Consider the following 21473-nt stretch of genomic DNA (forward strand, 5'->3'; position numbering starts at 1 on the left):
TGAATTCCAAAACTCTATTTTTTTTTAAAATTAAATTGTAATAGATGGCAATTTGATTTTAAAAGTTCATGTCTGCATGGTTTATTCTAAAAGCAGCAGAGGCATGAAATCAGCAAAATTCTGAATTTTGATTAAATATCCACTTAACTGGTTATTTTTAAATATTATGAAGTAAATTGAAAAAAGTAAAAATGTTCATAAACTTCTCGGGGCAGTTTCCCTCCGTTCTGTGGTGGACAGAAACAAGCTAACTGCAATTAGTCTATAAACCTACTCCATCCTAATGTTTCTTGTCCAGTTCATTACATTGTGTTATTTGGGAGCAGAAAAAAAACATGTCCATACCACCTCTTTAATTCATTTAGCTTACATTTGTCATGTGATGTATTTTCCTTCTGGTATGCTGATTTCTCTTATACCATAGTAGGTTCTAGGATCAGAAGCCTGTCTGTTGAACATTTGCTTATAGGGAACTAATCTTTCATCTGTTTGGTTAAACTGTAAAGATTAGCTGTGGAGTGTGACAGTTCCCCTATCCAACAATATTGTTTAAGATGGATCTCAACCAAGACATTTAAACACAGGCTTTCTGTTATTCATATATATTAGGTACTATAGACTTGTACCAGCATCACCTTGGTGTTATTTTTGTTAATTCAGTGTACAGGCCACATAAGAAATACACAATGGTTATTCTAGTATTTGAACATTGAGAAGTATGGATTTATTAAACTTTGCAATTTATTTTTCCAGCTGTCGAACAAGCTATCGAGCTGATCACTGGAGGCCAGCCTGAAATGGTTATTGAAGGAAATGGACCTATAGAAAATGATGCTGTGATGAAAAAGCCCCTTAAAAGGGCAGCAAATGAGGATTCTGATGAAGAGGAGGAGAAAGGAGCTGTGGCACCTCCTGTGCATGACATTTACAGAGCACGGCAACAGAAACGAGTCCGATAGACTTGTCTGTTACAGACCGTTTGAAAGAACTGAATTTACCATTCTTAAAATGACGAAACAGAGCTACATCTTCACTTGCCTGTGGAAATGAGACTGTGCTTTCACTGTTGTGCCTCATTCGAATAAGTTTAGTTCATTTGGATGGGGAAAAATGGATTGTACTGTTTCCTCTCTACAAATACTAGTTTTTCACCAGGCTCTCGTTTGAGCAGAATAAAAATGTTTTGATCTTGATCAGGCATAGTGAGTGTGTATGCACCTACACTGTGTTAACATTACAACTGCAATCTGTACAAGTCTGCTACTCTAATGCAACTTGTGAAACTTTGTGATTTTGTTTTATTTGTCTGTTTCATTTTTTAAAAAGTGGATGGTGTAAATGAGGGAAAGTATTTTAATATCTCACAAAGCTGAAATGACACTGTCCTTTTGTGTCATGTCCTGCCAAGTCTCATTTTACCATTATTTATGGCAACCTGTTTCTTTTTGTAATATGACAGCCTGAACACAAACTTTGTAATAAAGTGATAAAATACATTTAAGCCTTATTTTATGTGTTTACCCTATTTTCCTTACTTTCAGCAGCTGCAGAATACAATTTTCAGCAGTCATTGTAAAGTACAACGGAAGCTGAGTTGTACTCAGTGCCAAGAGAGAGGTCAGCATGCTCAGGCTTTGCACAAAAGATGACCATGTACCAATTCAACTACTTAGAATTTAGTAAAACAGAAGTACTTTTTCTAATTTATAAATGGTTGATTTTGTTTTACTGCAATCCAGGAAGTCTAGTGGGATGGAGAGAGAAAGCTGATGTCACCTGGCCATCCATACACACTTTACTAATAGGATCAGAGTTGAAAATGAACAGGAGTAAGATAGCTGGGTTATATTCCCTTTCCTGACCCAAGTACATAATTCCAGTACATTGTGTTTCAAGTAGGGAAGTTATCATTCAGTACTGACAATGTTTTTTTGTTGAAAACAGACAATAAACTGGCACCAGGTGCACCTTTTTTATTACTTTAGGATACATAAGTTTGCCTTTCTTGCTTAAATACATTCTCACTATTTACTATCATAGTGCAAAATTCTAGGAACAAGCAGCTGAAAAAAAATTAGGCACCATCCTCCAAATTGTTCTTTGAAATAGGTTACTCATATTTACATTGGTAAAGTAGTTAATACAATGCACACTCCATAGTTGCCTTATGCAACAACACACACATGTAATTCTAAATGAGTGAAATACAATATTGCAACACAGCCAGCAATAATGAAAGCACCAGGGAGTTTATGGCCACTGAATGATGCAACTAAATGCTTTCACTCTGCATGACTATATTCCTTAACACATTCAGGTGACATTCATGAGAATGGTCCACAATATTCAAGTAATAGTTTGGTGACTTGCGTAATGAAAGGTTATAAATAACAAGAAAAGGTTGGACTTTTGTGCAAATATGATTTTGTTTAGGACAGAATTAAATTGTACTATAATAAAAGAAGAAACACAATAAAATCTCCAGCGACTAGCAGCAAACCAAGCTGGTGTAAGATTGCCAATACTTCCAGGCCAAATTGCCATTTGATGTCCTTACCCCACCTATACCCTATTCCTCTTCCATTTCTCCTAATGTCCAATTTTTTACTCCCTCACAAAAGAGGGCACTGCTCCTCAATCCCTCCTCCACATCTACCCTCACCCCAAACCTACAACACTCCATCTATCTCACCTTTGATCCCAACTATCCCTTCCTCATCAAATTCCACTGTAAAAGTTATTCACATCCATTCCTAGGATTGTGTGATGTAATCTCTTGAAATAAATTATGATAAGTGCAGTCAAAGTGACTATTCAATTTTCACACCAGAAAGAAATATATGCTGGACTTCAAACAAATTGGTTTTGGTTTAGGATGACACAAAATCTGCAACTTCAGCATAATGTTCAGTTGGTCACATATAACATTCTAGCTTGCAGTCTAAAAATAAGCCAGAAATGTTGTCTCTAGACAACTGGCCCTGTTTCTTTATTTAGCTATTAACTTAATAGACCACAGATCACAGTTCATTTATAAACAGATGCCAAAATGTCAATTGTAATATTTCTGAAATTGGATTTAGAACCTAAACACCGGTGAGATATAGCCCGCTGTTGTGTAAGCATGATCTAGGGGAATGTAGGCCTCTTTGAAACAAGTGATAGTGATTTGATTACTGTTTGCAGCAGTAGTCCTTCTTGGGTATCAGTGTCAGTCAATGCCTATTCCTTATTTGAGTCAGTTGGCACTAACAGATTTTGTGGATGCCTATTGTTAAACAGTCTATTCTAGCTTCAACCAGAATTCCGATCAAGGGGCATTCTTTACATTGATGAGCAACAGTACACATTAGACCTTACCCAATAATATGCACTTACAGGGAGCATTTAACAGATTTAAAAGGCCCATGATGCTTCACAGAAGCTTAATGAAATAAAATTTACCACCAAACCACATAGGGGAATAGAGGGGGATAATGGCCTCGTGGTATTATTGCAAGACTGTTAATCCAGAGACCCAGGTAATGTTCTGGGGATCCGGGTTGAAGTTCTGCTATTACAGGTGGTGTCAGCTGAAAAATCCGTAAAATCTGCAAGAAAGAGTCTAATGATGATTGATTGTGAATCCATTGTCAATTGTTGGAAAAATCCATCTGGTTCAATAATGCCCTTTAGGGAAGGAATCTGCAATCCTTATCTGGTCTGACCTATATGTGACTCCAGACCCAGAGCAATGTGGTTGACTCAACTGCTCTCTGGGAAGTTAGGGATGGACAATAAATGCAGGCTTAGCCAGAGATACCCTCATCCTGTGACTGAATTTTTAAAAATTAAGGCAGCTGACCAAAAGCAGATGTTGAGAAGTATCTTAAATTTAAAAAAAGTAGAGGGATGGATAGGTTGAGGAAGGGAATCCCAGAGGTTAGAGCCTCAGCATGATCACCAACGGTGCAGTGATTAATATTAGGAATGTTCCAGAATTGAAGGAATGCAACATATTGGAATATATGTGCTAGAAGTGAGTAAGGAGATAGGGAGGTGCTAGGCCATGGAGGGTCTGAAAACAAGGATGAAAATTTTGAAGCCCAGGCAAAGCTTAACTAAGGGCTGATGTAGTACATTAAAATAATCTTCGCAAGTCTCAAGGTATCAAAGGCTTATGAGTGCTCCAGAACCACAAGTGGCTCAGTACCCTTTGTAAAGAGGCCTTTGGTTTCAAAAATCATCCCGGTAATTGTCTTAAAGTTCTGCATCGTATCAAGTTATCATTTAACTAAAGAGTGTAATAAATAGGTTCTACCTTCAGAAATCATACAAACAAAATTTCAATCAGTATATAATATCCGTCTGTTCAAGTGGCTCTATTAATTGGGCTGTTAATAATGGTTGGGAGAAATAAATTTCAGAGAGGGAATTCAAAACTAGTAAAAAGACAACATAGGTAGAAATGTTTTCCCAGTTTTAGAAAAAGCAGGAGTCTTTAATACTGAAACACATCCCTTCTATTTTACAGAAGCTTGAAGGGCCAGTGAATTTTGCACCTTCACCATCTGGGGTTATCCCAATGTAAGGTCAATCTTCATAAATGCCCCCTCCCCAACCAGCTTGGCTCCTTCTAAGCCACGTGGAGGGAGACACAAAAAAAAAGAAATTGTTGCTTGAATATGCATTGCTCCTAATGAAATTATGTTGAGGATAGTTGTTCCTCTTCACTTAGCCCAGGTAGCTGTGAGCCATTCTTTTTGAGCACTTTGGTCAAGATTGTGTCATAATAAGGACTGAAGACCAATTTGTTATAGTTTACAAGATGAAGAAATTTGACGGTTACTTCTTCCAACTCGTTTCTCACAGGACCAAGTCCTCCAGGGACTGCAACTGATTTTGGATTGCTTGACGCAAGGATCGTTTTCAGGAAAGTCTGGATGCGTGCATCTGCCAAAACAAAAACTGACAATGTCATACTTACAATAATGGTGATTGATACTTGATTTAGTAGTGAAAATCTCCTGGAAAAGGGATATAAATCAAACAGAAATGGTCAGTCAATGATCAAGTGATTACTAACTTTGCCAGAATTCCTGTGGAGACCAGAGAAGCTAATGAGGCTTCAAATACATTTTACATTTTTGCTGATTGGATATGTCAACTTTGTACGATCGAATTAAAAGCAAGTTTAACAAAGAAAGTATTGATTATTACCAGATGCTGCCAGACCCAAGTTTCTTCAAATTTTTGTTTGTTGATTTCCAACATCCACAATTCTTTGCTTTCTGTTCAGTATCACTTCTTTGCTTTAAAAATCTATTCTTCTATTTATAAAACTAAGGATCCCAAATACATTTTCATAAATTTATCAACATTCCTCTTCAATGAATTGTGTACATACACCTCTAAATCTCTTTTCCTGCACCTTCTGTAGAATTATCACAGTTAGGCTATTCAGTATATTTCATCATAAAGAGAATGGACAGCAATTAGAAATGGAATAAAACTGAAAAAAATCTGAAAATTATAAGAGACAACAAAAGATAAAGATGAATGTGATAAAATGAGAAACGTTAAAGATTCATAAGGAAAAATAAGCAGCAATACAAGGACAATAAAACACAGCCAAAAGAACAGCAAAGTCTATTACAACTACAGAAGAAAAAAATTAAGAGCAAGGTAGGACACCACGCAATTAGTAAATGATGATCAAAAAAATGTCAAAGGTGTTCAATAATATTTTGTATCCGTCTTCACTGAAGTGATGGATATTAAAGAGATGCCAGATATTCCGATGGATAAGAGGAACATTTTAGGAACATCTAAAGGAAGACAAGTACCAGGGCCCATACATGGCAGACATCTAATGAAGAAGATCAGGGGTAACAGCACCTAGTTTTAAAAAGGGAGGTAGAGCTAACTTGGTTCTTTGAAGTAACCGCGGCCTGTAAATTTATTTTTCCCATTCAATGTTGTTTATGCTTCTAGTAATAATAATTTAATTACAGAAGAAAAGCTGTAAAGACTTAATGTACAGTGTAGTCTTACCTATCAGTTTGTGAACTGAGTTATCTGGACTAGATATTGCCTGGATTTGACCTTTTAACACTGTCTCTTTCTCCGTGCTTAGCAGTGAGAAACCATGTTGAGATAAGCAGTTATTTACTTCCACACAGATCTGCTCACTCATACTGACCATAGCCTCAGAAAGATGAAAGGAGCTGTAACAAAGCATGAAAGTCAATTTACCACTGAATTCCTTTGAGCTTCAATACATTAAAAATAACCTGTAAAATACAATAATTTATACAGAGAAGATAAACATTCCAAGACTAGTTTCAGTTCCTTGTGGGCCAGCTCTTAATTTGGCCAAATTCTATTCTCTAAATGATCTGAGAGAGAACAAAGAAGTGGGATTGGGCATAGGAGAGAGAAATGGAGCAGAAAAGTGCCAGGCAGAAAGAAGGAAAAAGGTGCCAGAGAATGTGTAGACAGGAGAGGGCAAAGGAGAGAAGGGAGAGAGGAAGGAAGATTCAGAGAGGGAGTTCAGAGAGGGAGTGGGGTATAGAGAGAGGGAGAGGGGGAGAGAGAGTGGGAAACAATAAAGTATAAAGAGAGAGAGGCAGCAAGAGAGGAGGGCATAGTGAGAGACAGAATGAGAAAAGGAGGGGGAGAGGTGGAGAGACGGAGAGGAAGAGAGAAAAAAATGAGAGGTAGAAATAAATGGAGAAGGAGTACAAGAGGGAGGTATAGAAAGAAAGGGAGGTATAGAAAGAAAGGGAGATGGAAAGATAGGAGAATAAATTAAAAATCTAATTGGTATAGTAAATTTTATAGCATGTGTTATTGGTTATAAAATAGGGCAGAAAGTGATAACCCTGATTCATTAGGATTCTGCTGAGTATGAGGAAATAAGATCGATTCAAAAATCAATTGTTTTAGTTAGAACAAAGGAAATTACAGTATGAATGAAGGTGGTTGGAAGGGGTTGGGACAGAATCACAGAAACAAGCCAATTTTTCAGCGATCGAGAACAAGGGGGAGGCATATGTAAATCTACAAGTGGAAGATAAAGGACAAACAAGAGAATTGTGACACTGTGGAATGCAATGTCACTTAGTTTTAGAATTAGTGACTGAAGCAAAGGTATTGCAATGTTTAATAATCTGATGGAGAGGTTGGCAAACAAAAAACAATATAAAGGACTTGAAAGAGTATTAGGTAATTAGGACTGCTGTTCATTGCAGCCTAAATACCATTTGACTTGGTTGGATGAAAAATCTGTTTCCATGTCAAAATCTCTACATAATTCTTTGAAATTAAAATGAATGCAGCAGGACCATAACTGTACTAAAATAATTTACTAGGTGAGTAATGAATAGTTGTTTGCAACCCATAATAAATCACTTACAGCATATGCATATCTGTCAATAAGACTTTAATAACTCTCTTCAGTCTATCCAGAAATCCTGACAGCCCGGATAAAGCTGCACCCGTCATGTTGTATATGACCAGCAGGACAGCCGCTGTAATGGTCAGTTGATTCAATTCGCGCTGCATCTCCTCAAAGCGAGATTGGTCCATGAGCACAGGCTATAAAAGGGGATAACAAGATCGCAATTTACCTGCCTAGGTAAATCATTCTCAGATTTTGATATCTTTTATGACTCACTGTGCATCAACTCCAGTAAAGAGTACACATAAGTGCACCACAAACTGACTGATAATCCTAAATTAGTTGTCAGCATAATTCTTTACAGAGAGTATTACTCAACAAATGTTGATCAATTGTAGAATCACATCTAACACTAGGCATTATGCAGTGAATCTTGCAAGTATGGACTGTTTGTATAGGTTTGTAACTTAGTAAAATGGATATATTAATTGATATGATCCACTGGATTTTTGGATACAGAATCTATATACCTGGCATCATACCAGAACTAAAATTCATATACCACATTACTCATTTGTGTGACAGGCAGACCATCTTTCTGGATTGCTGGTAGCACTCGGTTAGTGAGAGAACATCAATTTGTTGCTACTGCATAGTGGCAGTGTGATACAGCGAGCTTCACCTGTTGCTCAAACATTTGAAATACCTTACCCTCCAGAGTGATCAGAGGTAGACTGGGCATCTTTCGGATCCAAAACTGACAGCCTTAGGTCCATTCATAAGGTTGCACAATACACACCAAAAAATAATTGGATCATACGAGTAGATTACATTATCTACAGTGTGGAAGCAGGCCATTCAGGATGCACCCTATTTCAGTATCAAGCTTGCAAGCTAAACAAACGACTTGAAGCCTATTTATAACATTTCCAATAAGGCCAAATCTATGGCAAAGGTAAGGTATCTCAAAGGTTTGAGCAATAGCTGTGCTTATTACTCAAGGTTTGTGCTACCAAATGACAAACAAAAATCTTACTTAAGAAAGGTTTTCCTGATTTATTAAATGTAACTTTTTTCAATTATACCTGCTTCCACAGATTTAACACTCGGATGACTGAATTAAAAGGATATGCCATTTTTTTAAACATAGACCCCTACCAATCATTTCAGGTAAAAATTTAACAAATCACCAGAAAAATTACATATTGGACTATGCAATAGCTTAGTTCAATACAAGCAAGATAAAGATAAAAGACTTCCCAATTTAATACTGGGTGCAGAATTATACACAGTTAAGAAAATAGTTTATGACTTTTAAAAAAAACTATGGTGCACAAGAGAACTCAAGTTAAGTTTTTCACAAAGAGGGTGTTGTGTATGCAATGAGCTGTCAGAGGAGGTAGTGAAAACTGGTAAAACTACAACATTTAAAAGATATCTGGATGAGTATATGAATAGAAAATGTTTAGAGGGAGTACGGGCCAAATGCTGGCAAATGGGATTAAACCATTTTAGGATATCTGGTTGGCACAAATGAGTTGGACTGAAAGGTCTGTATCTTTGCTAACTCAATGATTCTTTTTATTGGACAGCCTAGTATTGTTCTAGGATGTCAACAATGAGATTAGATGTAAAATCTACTCTTAGAGAGACCAACATTCATACCAGCATGAATCCATAACTAACATGCATGAGTTTCAAACACGAATAGAGATCATGTCAAATATAAACAGCTGGAAGGAATGACACTAACCTCTGGAAAGAGTCTGTTAGCATGATCCCACTTCAGCAATTTCACATATGCATGGTTTAACACTGAAGCAGGGCACAATGCAGAAATGTCTTTAGCACCAGCTGCAGCGCCACCATACACAGAAGTATCTGCATCAGTGCACAGGAGTTCACTGGCTGCCTCCTGCAACCATTCTGTAGTGATTTCCAATGAACCTGATAAAAGAAAATCAAAATGTTAGAAGCTTTAAAACAAACACATTCCTCATATTAAGAGCTAGGCAGGCTAAGCACAATATCTCGCAACATCACACCAATGTAGTAGCCTTTTCCAGACTTTGAAAATGTATTTCTACTAAGTATTCAAATTCTTTTTATTTGTTGGGAGGATGGAGAGACAGGGAGAGAAGGTTGATGATAGTGCATTAAGTGATCCATGTGTGTCATCTTAATTTCATGTTACATCTCTAAAATAGGTTATCTAGTTATTGTCACAATGCTGTTTACAGAAGCTTAGTGTGCAGAATTTTGTTGCTATTTTTCTTACATTACAATAGTGACTACATTTCATTCGCTGTAAAATTCTTTAGAAGGAATCTAATAGGGGCCTGAACAATGTGGGCCATGATGAGAAAAGTGGTAGAACTGCATGAGTTATCCAACAAGGTCTATCTTGACATCAGGAACAGCTTGCTGCAGCCTTCAACTAAATTCTAGGCGTCAAGGCAAGATTCTCACTAGGCAATGGTGAGTTTCCTATTAAAGATGATTACTGCAAATTAACAACTTCATTTACTGCAGATCTCATCTTATTAACATGCAGTTTTCTATTGAATCATCCACTGTAAGCAAATCAGACATAGATTTCTCCACATGAGAGGCGAAGCATGTACCTTATGACATCAGCTCACTGCTTGCTCCAAAGGACCTCAAGGTTGGACATTAAAACACACTACGTAGGCATTTGTCACATCCATTCCATGTCCACAAACATAACATCCAACATTTGCCAATCTAAGAATCCTCATTGCACATCACCAATCCACTTACAGGATGCTTCTGCTCTTCAAAGCTGCGCTTCACAAAGCAATGGCAACTATCATTGTAATGCTGCAGGAAGGACACTTTGCACTCAGCTCATGGATTGAACAAGATTGTATCTCCAGACTGTTCACTTGTTCTCTTAGCATTCACTCACTTTGAGTCTACCTTGATGCTCACCGCATCGCTGCCTTGCCCTTCCTTTTTGCAACTTTCTACTGAGTCAGAGATAGCAGGCTCACAGAAATATTGCATTGCTGTGCCATTTAGTGCAAATACAAAGACAGGAAGCTAATCACGGTTGTAAAAACAATGACTGCAGATGCTGGAAACCAGATTCTGGATTAGTGGTGCTGGAAGAGCACAGCAGTTCAGGCAGCATCCAAGAAGCAGCTAAATCGACGTTTCGGGCGAAAGCCTTCATCAGGCTAATCACGGTTGTCAGCAGTTCTCAGTCAATTCAAGCAAGTTAGACTTTAGTTTGGGGGGGTGCAGGGAGAGGCAAGCACAGTAAGTGAAGGGCAGCCTCTGATACTAATCAGGGATATGGATACATCCAGTCAGCCACTTAGAGCTGTCAGAGTCAGGATCCACTCCTCATACAGGATGAGAAGTTTGATGTTAGGCAGCCCACCACCTGTCTTGACCCCCTCTGTTCTTTTTTGTCCGAGCTGTTTTCCTCTTGCTGGTGAGAGAGGCAAGTACTAAGAGAGATAAATGTGTGTGGCACAGCTGTTAGTTTTGCTGCAAGTCCAGTGGGTGAGTGACAAGTGAGCAGGCAACAGTGAGACTAGCAGAGCATGAGCCTCTGTTGGAGGTGGGTACAATTGCAAAGATAGATTGAGTTTGGAGTATTGGACTGAAGATGTAGCACTGTTATGACCCATTGGAGTAGCATGTTACAAACTGAACCCTGCTTGTACCAAATGCTGATGATTTTTTAAAGGTTTGCACAGTTCGCCTGTTTACATGAATTTCACATAGAGAATGATAGAAAGCATGGGCCGGATTTCCCTCCAAAACACAATTTAGTGTAAGTAAATAGACTATAAAATCTTTGGCATAATACACCGCTAATTAAAACTCTAATTCCCTTATAAATACTCCCTTTTCCCTCTCTCATGTTCTCACAGACAAATAGACAATGGCTCCAATGTTGAGATGATGCTTCTTCAGCTGATTTAGATTTTTTTTTAGATTACTTACAGTGTGGAAACAGGCCCTTCGGCCCAACAAGTCCACACCGACCCGCCGAAGCGCACCCACCCAGACCCATTCCCCTACACTTACCCCTGCACCTAACACTACAGGCAATTTAGCATGGCCAATTCACCTAACCTGCACATTTTGTTTTTGGAGTGTGGGAGGAAACCGGAGCACCCAGAGGAAACCCACGCAGACACGGGGAGAATGTGCAAACTCCACACAGTCTGTCGCCTGAGGCGGGAATTGAACCCGGGTCTCTGGCGCTGTGAGGCAGCAGTGCTAACCACTGTGCCACCGTGCTGCCCACCGTGTCTTTCTCTGGGTGCTTCCACTGGTTTGTAAAAAGTACACAGCAACTGATTCACTTAGAAAATATCTCTGATTTATCAATTCCAAAGTCACAGCTCACAGCAACTGCTGCAAGAAAGATTTTCTTCAAATTTGGACTGAATTTTATACTGCAGGTAACAGGCAACTTTTGTAAAGGAGAACAATGGCACATGCTCCTAAGGTGGATAAATCCCCAGGACCTGATCAGGTGTACCCGAGAACTCTGTGGGAAGCTAGAGAAGTGATTGCTGAGCCCCTTGCTGAGATATTTGTATCGTCAATAGTCGCAAGTGAGGTGCCGGAAGACTGGAGGTTGGCTAACATGGTGCCACTGTTTAATAAGGGTGGTAAGGACAAGCCAGGGAACCTTAGACCAGTGAGCCTGACTTCGGTGGTGGGCAAGTTGTTGGAAGGAATCCTGAGAGACAGGACGTACATGTATTTGGAAAGGCAAGGACTGTTACGGGATAGTCAACATGGCTTTTTGCGTGGGAATCATGTCTCACAAACTTGATTGAGTATTTTGAAGAAGTAACAAAGAGGATTGATGAGGGCATAGAGGTGGACGTGATCTATATGAACTTCAGTAAGGCGGTCGACAAGGTTCTCCATGGGAGACTGATTAGCAAGGTTAGATCTCATGGAATACAGGGAGAACTAGCCATTTGGATACAGAACTGGTTCAAAGATAGAAGACAGAAGGTGGTGATGGTGGAGGGTTGTTTTTCAGACTGGAGGCCTGTGACCAGTGGAGTGCCACAAGGATCGGTGCTGGGTTCACTACTTTTTATCATTTACATAATAAATTTGGATGTGAGCATAAGAGGTACAGTTAGTAAGTTTGCAGATGACACTAAAATTGGAAGTGTAGTGGACAGCGACGAAGGTTGCCTCAGATTACAACAGGATCTTGATCAGATGGGCCAATGGGCTGAGAAATGGCAGATGGAGTTTAATTCAGATAAATGCGAGGTGCTGCATTTTGGGAAAGCAAATCTTAGCAGGACGTATATTAATGGTAAGATCCTTGGAAGTGTTGCTGAACAAAGAGACTTGGAGTGCAGTTCATAGCTCCTTGAAAGTGGAGTCACAGGTAGATAGGATAGTGAAGAAGGCGTTTGGTATGCTTTCTTTTATTGGTCAAAGTATTGAGTACAGGAATTGGGACATCATGTTGCGACTGTACAGGACATTGGTTAGGCCACTGTTGGAATATTGTGTGCAATTCTGATTTCCTTCCTATTGGAAAGATGCTGTGAAACTTGAAAGGGTTCAGAAAAGATTTACAAGGATGTTGCCAGGGTTGGAGGATTTGAGCTATGGGGAGAGGCTGAACAGGCTGGAGCTGTTTTCCCTGGAGCGTCGGAGGCTGAGAGGTGACCTTATAGAGGTTTACAAAATCATGAGGGGCATAGATAGGATAAATAGGCAAAGACTTTTCCCTGGGGTCGGGGAGTCCAGTACTAGAGGGCATAGGTTTAGGGTGAGAGGGGAAAGATATAAAAGAGACCTAAGGGGCAACCTTTTCCACACAGAGGGTGGTACGTATATGGAATGAGCTGCCAGAGGAAGTGGTGGAGGCTGGTATAATTGCAACATTTAAGAGGCATTTGGATGGGTATATGAATAGGATGGATTTGGAGGGATATGGGCTGGGTGCTGGCAGGTGGGACTAGATTGGGTTGGGATCTCTAGTCGGCATGGACGGGTTGGACCGAAGAATCTGTTTCCATGCTGTACATCTCTATGTCTTTCTCTCCTTCTCTCTGTCTGTGTCTCTAGAACTTGTTTCCAGTTCCAACCTGGTCAGCTAGCTGATAGCTTATCATCTTCAATTGTAAACAACTCCTCACCTCCTGACCACGTACACATTACAGGAACAACAGCCACAAAACAGAATTCACAATAGTTATCAACTTCCTTGCCATGAAATTATGCAGCCATCCTGGTAAATTCATGTTTTTTTAAAAAAATTATTTCTCATTGCAGTCCAAAGTTTTAAATAGACATGGTCTTTAAAACCAACAAGTGTGGTGCTGCAAAATACAGTCAGTCAGGCAGTATCCCAGGAGCAGGAGAGTCGGTGTTTCAAGCGTAAGCTCTTCATCAGGAAACATCGACTCTCCTGCTCCTCGGATACTGCCTGACCAGCTGTGCTTTTCCAGCACCAGACGTTTTGACTCTGAACTCCATCATCTGCAGTCCTCACTTTCTCCATAGTCTGTAAAGCATTTACACTGGCAGATTGAAGATGGTTAATGGCCTTCTTCCTACAGTACCATACATTCCTCCAGGAAAGAAATTCGGCACTGACCAAGGTGGTAACCTTGATCCAGGCTGGCATGGTCTGGTGTTGTAGCCTCCTCTGATGGCTCCAAGTAAAAAAAACCTTGTCTCTACACTACTGTGTCTACCAGGTCCCTGCCCACAAAGCATTAACTTTATCTTGTCTACCACATCCAGGGGAAATGTCAAGAACCAGGGCAACTCTGGATGAACAATGATTTGCATAATATAAAACAGCCTTTTACACATGGCAGCAGCACCAAGATAAAGGGTAAGTGGCGAGATAACACAAAGAGTCTGCAATGGAACGTGAACAAGTTACCTGAGTGGGCAAAAAACTGGCAGATTGAATATAACTTGTGGAATGTGAAATTATGCATTTGGACAGGAATAGAACAGCAGAGTATTATTTAAATGGATATAAACTGCAGAAAGCTACAGAACAAAGGGATGTAGGAGTCCTTATTCATGAATCACAAAAAGCTCGCATCCAAGTTCAGCTGGCAAATGGAATGTTCCCTGTATTTCAAATAAAATGGAATATGAAAGTAGGGAAATTTTGCTAAAATTGTTCAAGACAATGGTCAGACCACAGCTGAAATACTGTGAACAATTTTGTGCCCATTATCTGAGGAAAGAAAAACTTGCATTGGAGGGTAGTCCAGAGAAGGTTCCTTCCACTGGTAACAGGTTCAAAAGGACTGTCTTATGACGAGAGATTGAGTAGATTGTATATACTCACTGGAATATAAAATAATGAGAGGCGATGTTTCCCCCGTCAGAGAAGCTAGGACCAAAGGGCACAATCTCAGAATAAAAGGTCACATTTTGAAGACAGAGGTGAGGAGGAATTTCTTCTCTCAGAGGATACTGTGGAATTCTTTACCACAGACCAAGTCATTAAGCATATTCAAATTTGAGATTGACAGATTTTTAATCAGTAAGGGAATCAGACATTATGGAGAAAAGGCAGGAAAGTGGAGTTAAAGATTATCAACCATTATCTCATCAGATTCGATAGACTGAATGGCCTACTTCTGTTTCTATGTATTTTGGTCTTTTTATTTTGTGTATGGCAATTGTAGAATAGGGCTGGAATCAAAAAGGGGCCTGACATTCAGCAGGGTAAGTAGTTAATGACGTGCGTTTGGTAAGATGCGGGAAGAAAAGTCAACAGGTATTGTGGAGAGAAATCCTCTATGAAACTTGACAAAACTGATACTTGGCCAAAAAATAAGATTCACCTGTTTAAGACATCCAGAAGTTACACAAGCTGTTATCTAAATGTGTATTCTTTCCTCCTATAGAAGATTCACTGATATAGATGATCATTAGCAGCATTATACTCTGTAGAGTTCAAGGCAACAAAACCTATCTGCTGTTAAGTAAGCAATGGTGAATTCAAACAATTATCAATGAGAGGTCTGTATCATTTCCAAGATTTGACACAGTGCATTGTTCTTTCTTTTCAAATGTGATATAGAAAATTAAAAATACAGAAATACTTCATAGATTTCTAATCATTAATCAATCCTTCTTTTTAAAATCCTGAATAAATATCTGGTATTACCATGTAAGTCACCCTATTATCAATGATAACCATATGAAGAGCTGGCTTGGAAAAACAATCTTAATTCACTTCCAAGGTTCCCTAATCAGTTTCTCCAATGATGTTATCACAATTCACGTTTACTTATTTTTTTATTAAAAATTTTTAAAATGAATTCCTTTTTAATAACTTAACCTTTAGTTTATAGATGACAAGCCTGCCTCCAAATCACCAGATGCACTGTGTAATAAACCAGACTGTGTAAGAAGAATCTTTCAACTCTTACCATGTTGTTTGTCAAAGAATTCTTGGAAACTCTTCCGCTCATAATCAACAGACTGTTTCATTAAGTGTGGTCGAATACTGCTAATAGCAAAATTCACCATGTCAAGTTTCATTAAATCCAGCACTGCAAAAATCTCCCTGTATATACAAAACATAATTTAGAGCAAGTCATGGTTTACAATCTGTGATTTTCACAGAGGGGTTCTGGCTATTGAGAGCACAATTCTGGGCATCATGATATCATGACATGTTCCATTGAGACAGAAAAATAGGACAAAACACAATCATAATACAGAACAGTCTTTAGCAAGTAAGCTTCATGAAAAAGTATATTTTGGGCAATTAAGAGTACAATCACTTCAGAGCAATCTAAAGCTGCTTTTGTGAAAGGGATACAACTGGACCATTGCATTAATGATCATTTACAATTGGATAATACTGCCAGGGTTTTATGTCTCAGATGTCTAGTCTTTTAACACTGCATGGAGTCAAAAACCTGCAATTCATTTGGAACCACCGCAAAGTTTGGCAAATTCTTGAACATGCTGGATATGCATTCTTTTAACATTTACATGCACTTTTTAAAGCAACAGAAATTTCATCCATAGTCAAGAAAACAGACAGCAGATAGATTGCAGCAGTTCAAGAGGGAGCTCACCACCACCTTCTCAAGGGCAACTAAGAATAGGCAATACATGCTTGCCCAGCCAGCAACACCCTCGTCCCACGTAAGAATAAATTTTAAAAATACAGGATCTACACTGCATCCAGTTGGTAAAATGATGGGTAAATACTTAAATTAAAGATAATAAATCATTGCAATAGGCCACTTCAAATAAGGAAATTCATGAATATATTGTTTCATGATGAAAGAAGCAGACGTTAATTAAAAGGTTTTAGGTCTTAGCTCATTTTATTTATGGTTGGAGATTTAAGTAACAGGATTGAATCAATAATTCCAGCATGTTATTGAACAACATATATTTATATCATATTTTAATCTCATAAAAGTACATGGATGAGCACTTGAAATGTCATATCATTCAAGGCTGTGGGCCAAATGCTGGAAATTGGAATTAGTGTAGATAGGTTGGCATCGACTGGATAGACCAAAAGGGCCTCTGCTGCGCTGTGTGACTGTGACTGAAATGTCCTAAGGCACTTCGCAGAAGTACAATAAAACAAAGTATGACATCAAGCTACATAAGGACATATCAAATCAGATGATGAAAAGCTTGTTCAAAGTGGTAGGTTTTAAATTTTAAAGCATGTCTTGCCTGAACAATTCCACCACGTCTGTGATACCTCTGATGATCTTAATATCATCATCCCTGATAGGGGCACAGAGAGTTCCCATCATCCCGATGATAAAGTCAGCTAGTTTTGGGATGTGTAGTGCACCATTCTCAGCCTCTTGCTTTATGAGCTCCAGATCCAGAACCTCATTGATTTGATTCCTTAACCTGGTATGACCCGGCAGCAAGAATGACAAGAGACTCTAGGAAGTAATGTTTATTAAGTTAAAAGATTAAACTAATATATCAGCAAAATTAAGGCTTCAAACATTTTCAATGTGTTATCACACACTAAACTATTTAGTGAAGTTTACAGAGCTGCCTCAGCAGCATTTTATTAACACCACATAGCAACTGTATTCATCTTATCACCTTTGCCTCCCACTGGATTTCTCTATGTTATGTCTGCTAAATGGCTTTATGTTATACACTAGAAAAACTAGATTATTGGACTATGTAGATCAATTTTGCTGATGCAACTTGGCCTTTGCTTGTATACACAAAGATTTTACTGGATAGAATATCATAAAACATCACTGTAAATTCTCAAGATATTTATGCCCCTTCCATTGCAGCAATTATTAAACAAACTGCTGTTTTGTGTCCATCTGAGCTGAGATTGTTGGAATGCAAAATGATAGAATTGAGACTTTCCCTATCTCTGTGGCTCAGGGCCACATTTGCATTTAGTTCATTATCCATAGACCCATTTAGGCAGGCAGCTTTCTGATCCAACAAAATGGATGTTTTATAAATCATGCTATTCACAATAATGACCTCCATAATTCAAAATTTACAGTAGTTCAAAAAGAAAACTGAGGAATACTCCAGGATGCACTGCACAGACTGAAGCCTTAATCTCAAATCGCTGAAGCAAGTTCAACCTTACCAAGAATGAATCTATTCCTAGATTCTATTAACATTGTCATAAAACACAGGTGAGAATGTAAGCCATTCCGTTCAATTTTCAAAAAGAATTCCACAGAAAATCGCTTTCAAGGATGCAAAATCCAACTTATCAAAATGTGCTTAATAATAAAGTTCCATCCTCCCTTCAATGAAAACCTATTATAATAGGTAATTGTACAAACTTCCAAAGCATTGAAAAATAATATTACAGTTACTGATTTTGGGCTGTGTCCATGTTACCACTGTCATCTCTCTTCCTCACATTAGTGAGGTTTTGCCTGACTAACTTGGCAGGGGAGGCAGTGAAGAAGGGCAAGGGGTGGACTGCAATTGTGGGTTCAGGCTGGTGGGAGAATAAGGAGAGTTTAAATTGCTTGCTATCTCCCTTCTTCCGGGTAGTTGTAATGTTTAAAACATTTGTCAGCCAGATTTGATCCATATGGAACATAAAAATTTGTGCTCAATTCCTATTAAAACAGGCAATGTGCCAGCATTGGTATGGTACCAAGCAAGGAGCCCAAATTCATATCATTGAGGCAAGTTGTAAAAATAAATTTAATCTAAATTCGATGTTTAATTCTGAGGCAAAATCCTGAACTCCCTCTCTGTACATTCACAAAATGGACTTACAGCAGTTCAAGAAAGCAGCTCACCACCACCTTCTCATGGACAAACAGGGATTAACAACAAAACCAGAAAAACTCACATCTTAAAAGTGAACTGAAAACCATATATACATCAACATAGCTGGTCAGGCAGCATCCAAGGAGCAGGAGAATCGACGTTTCGGGCATGAGCCCTTCTTCAGGAATCCTGAAGGGCTCATGCCCGAAACGTTGATTCTCCTGCTTCTTGGATGCTGCCTGACCTGCTGCGCTTTTCCAGCAACACATTTTCAGCTCTGATCTCCAGCATCTGCAGTCCTCACTTTCTCCTTGAATACATCAACATAGGCTAGCAACAAAATAAAATAACCATGAAACTACTAGTTGGTCATAAAAATCTAAATTCAGTAATAGATTTTATGGGAAGAGAAACTGCAATACTAAATCCTCTCTACATTCTGCCAACACCTCAAGAAAACAAGAGTGGGCAAGTCAACAAAAGTTAGGAGGTGCTTGTGATACTAAATATTCCCAAATAGTAATCAATAAAAGATCACATTTTCAAGATTAAATGTAGGTAAAACAATCCTGAAATAAGATCTTACCTCTTTAATCTCACCTAGAAGCTTAATAGCATGGTCATAAACCGGTGGATCTTCATTCAGTTGTGCCCGTAAACTGTCCCAGAAAGCCTTCTTCATAATGTCTTCAAGGGTTTTCTCAAAACTATATAGATATATTTGGAATTGTAGATTTATTATGAGAATGACTGCATAACATATATTGTATGATAGTAGCTTACTCACATTTAGACAGTGCTTTCTGACAAATGCAGAAGATATCAGCCAAGCTAACTGATTAAGCTATGAATATGCCTGATCTTTTATCATTAACTGAACACAAATGCCTGAGTTTTCATATGGAGTATGACAAGTGCTTTGCAACAGTTGATCTGGCCATTTAAAAAAAGCTACTAAGTGACAGGTCCCTGATGCAAGATAATTAGATATTGGTTTCCACAGATTATTTTGAATATGAAAAATGCCTACAGTCACTGTAGTGAAACCAGGTACAAGTGGAAACGCACACCAATTATGTACTTCAGTATTTGTACATTTTCTCTCCATTAAAATATTTTTATACAAATCAATAGCAAATAAATAGATAAGAAAACGTTTGGTATCTGATGAACACAGTTATGCACAAAGGGAAAGATAACTCTAGGAGTTTTAGATTGTGGGTAAATTTTAATGCAGGCTTCTGAAGCAAGAAGTGCAGCAAAGACTGGAAACCATGAGATCATGAGGGAAGCTGCAGTACAGAATGAGGTTTATTAGAAACTCTAGGCTAAATTATGCAGAAAAGCAACAAAGTAGCGATGTCGCATAGGTATCTGAGGTAGTTATATCAAATTTGCCTATCCCTGGCTAGAATTAAATGGTACCCTCCAACTTATATATGCAGTGTATGAAGATTGTGGGCTGCCAGATCCCCAAATGTTCATAAGTGGTGCTTTTAAGGCAAGGTCTCATATTCTGAATGGAAGGTCAGCCATTGTGGATGTGTCTTATATTGGAGCGGAGACCTTTACCAAAAGGGAAAAGGAGTCCAGAAAAATTTAAAAGGAGAGGGACTGGGAGGCAACTTTCAGACATCCTTTACATGAGTGATAGCAGAAATGAGGGGTGATCAAATCTCGGACTCGTCCACCAGGTCCTCCTGGGTAAGTAATCCTGGCACAGCAGGTAGCAGTACAGGTTGTAGCTAACAGACCTCAAAAGAACAGCATGGAATTATCAGGAGAGAGACCCAAGATGGTTGTGCTCCTTGCCAGACTGTTCAGGAGTTGCATCATCTGCCTCCATGTCAGAGGCACCACAGCAGAGAAGACTGGCTGTCAAGTGTATCTATCAATGACTTGTGCACAAAGTTTTTGCTAATGGAATTGGGTGGACAACCAATACCAGTGTTGCTGAAAATCACAACAATGTCGAATTCCAGAATGCCTTGATTCCACAGCACTCCTTTTTTTTAAAAAAAAAACAGCAAGTCCCCCACATGGAGGACAGCCTGATTGATAAATTTGGCTTCCAGTCCAACAGACTGCAACTTCAGGTTAGAAGCTTGCAGTGGCAATAGCAAACACAGTAGGAGTTCCCAACCCCGAGAGTGGATGATCAATGCTACAAAGTCTTCGTTTTGAAGCTGCCCTCACAATCCCGAGCTGTAAGGGATTGGCAAAAGTGAGGACTGCAGATACTGGAAACCAGAGTTTAGATTACTTACAATGTGGAAACAGGCCCTTCAGCCCAACAAGTCCACACCGCCCCGCCGAAGCGCAACCCACCCATACCCCTACATTTACCCCTTACCGAACACTACGGGCAATTTAGCATGGCCAATTCACCTGACCTGCACATCTTTGGACTGTGGGGGGAAACCGGAGCACCCAGAGGAAACCCACGCAGACACGGGGAGAACGTGCAAACTCCACACAGTCAGTCGCCTGAGGCGGGAATTGAACCCGGGTCTCTGGCGCTGTGAGGCAGCAGTGCTAACCACTGTGCCGCCCACAGTTGAGATCAGAGTGGTGCTGGAAAAGCACGGCAGGTCAGGGAGCTTCCGAGGAGCAGGAAAATCGACGTTTTGGGCAAAAGCCCTTCATCAGGATTTCTGATTAAGGGCTTTTGCCCAAAACGTCGATTTTCCTGCTCCTCGGATGCTCCCTGACCTGCTGTGCTTTTCCAGCACCACTCTGATCTGAGCTGTAAGGGATGACCAGCGCACTATAAAACAGGCCTCATTATAATAGTTCAATTGCTAACTTGCCTTCTGAGAGTAGCTGCCCATCCCTT

The 21473-nt window shown here is 39.2% G+C and overlaps 2 protein-coding genes across 6 annotated transcripts in view; one reads left to right on the forward strand and one right to left on the reverse strand.

Moving 5' to 3' along the window:
• Positions 1 to 1496, forward strand: part of cstf3 (cleavage stimulation factor, 3' pre-RNA, subunit 3) — a 116184-nt gene extending 114688 nt beyond the window's left edge. Inside the window, exon 21 of the mRNA XM_043705521.2 lies at positions 754 to 1496. Coding sequence (XP_043561456.1) covers positions 754 to 959 — 206 coding nt within the window. The 3' untranslated portion in view covers positions 960 to 1496. The remainder of the gene's footprint in view (positions 1 to 753) is intronic.
• Positions 1497 to 1958: 462 nt separating this feature from the next.
• tcp11l1 (t-complex 11, testis-specific-like 1) overlaps positions 1959 to 21473 on the reverse strand; it is a 39590-nt gene continuing 20075 nt past the window's right edge. For all 5 annotated transcript variants that reach the window (XM_043705527.2, XM_043705534.2, XM_087996339.1 and 2 more), the window contains 7 exons: positions 19224 to 19344; positions 17087 to 17307; positions 15811 to 15947; positions 9135 to 9328; positions 7397 to 7578; positions 6034 to 6206; positions 1959 to 4932 (listed from right to left, as the gene is read on the reverse strand). In XM_043705527.2, coding sequence (XP_043561462.2) covers positions 4685 to 4932; positions 6034 to 6206; positions 7397 to 7578; positions 9135 to 9328; positions 15811 to 15947; positions 17087 to 17307; positions 19224 to 19344 — 1276 coding nt within the window. In that variant the 3' untranslated portion in view covers positions 1959 to 4684. The remainder of the gene's footprint in view (positions 4933 to 6033; positions 6207 to 7396; positions 7579 to 9134; positions 9329 to 15810; positions 15948 to 17086; positions 17308 to 19223; positions 19345 to 21473) is intronic.

Source organism: Chiloscyllium plagiosum, unplaced genomic scaffold, assembly GCF_037043375.1.
Source record: "Chiloscyllium plagiosum isolate Xiang-an unplaced genomic scaffold, Cpla_swu_hap1 HiC_scaffold_18, whole genome shotgun sequence".
Classification (NCBI taxonomy): Eukaryota; Metazoa; Chordata; class Chondrichthyes; order Orectolobiformes; family Hemiscylliidae; genus Chiloscyllium; species Chiloscyllium plagiosum.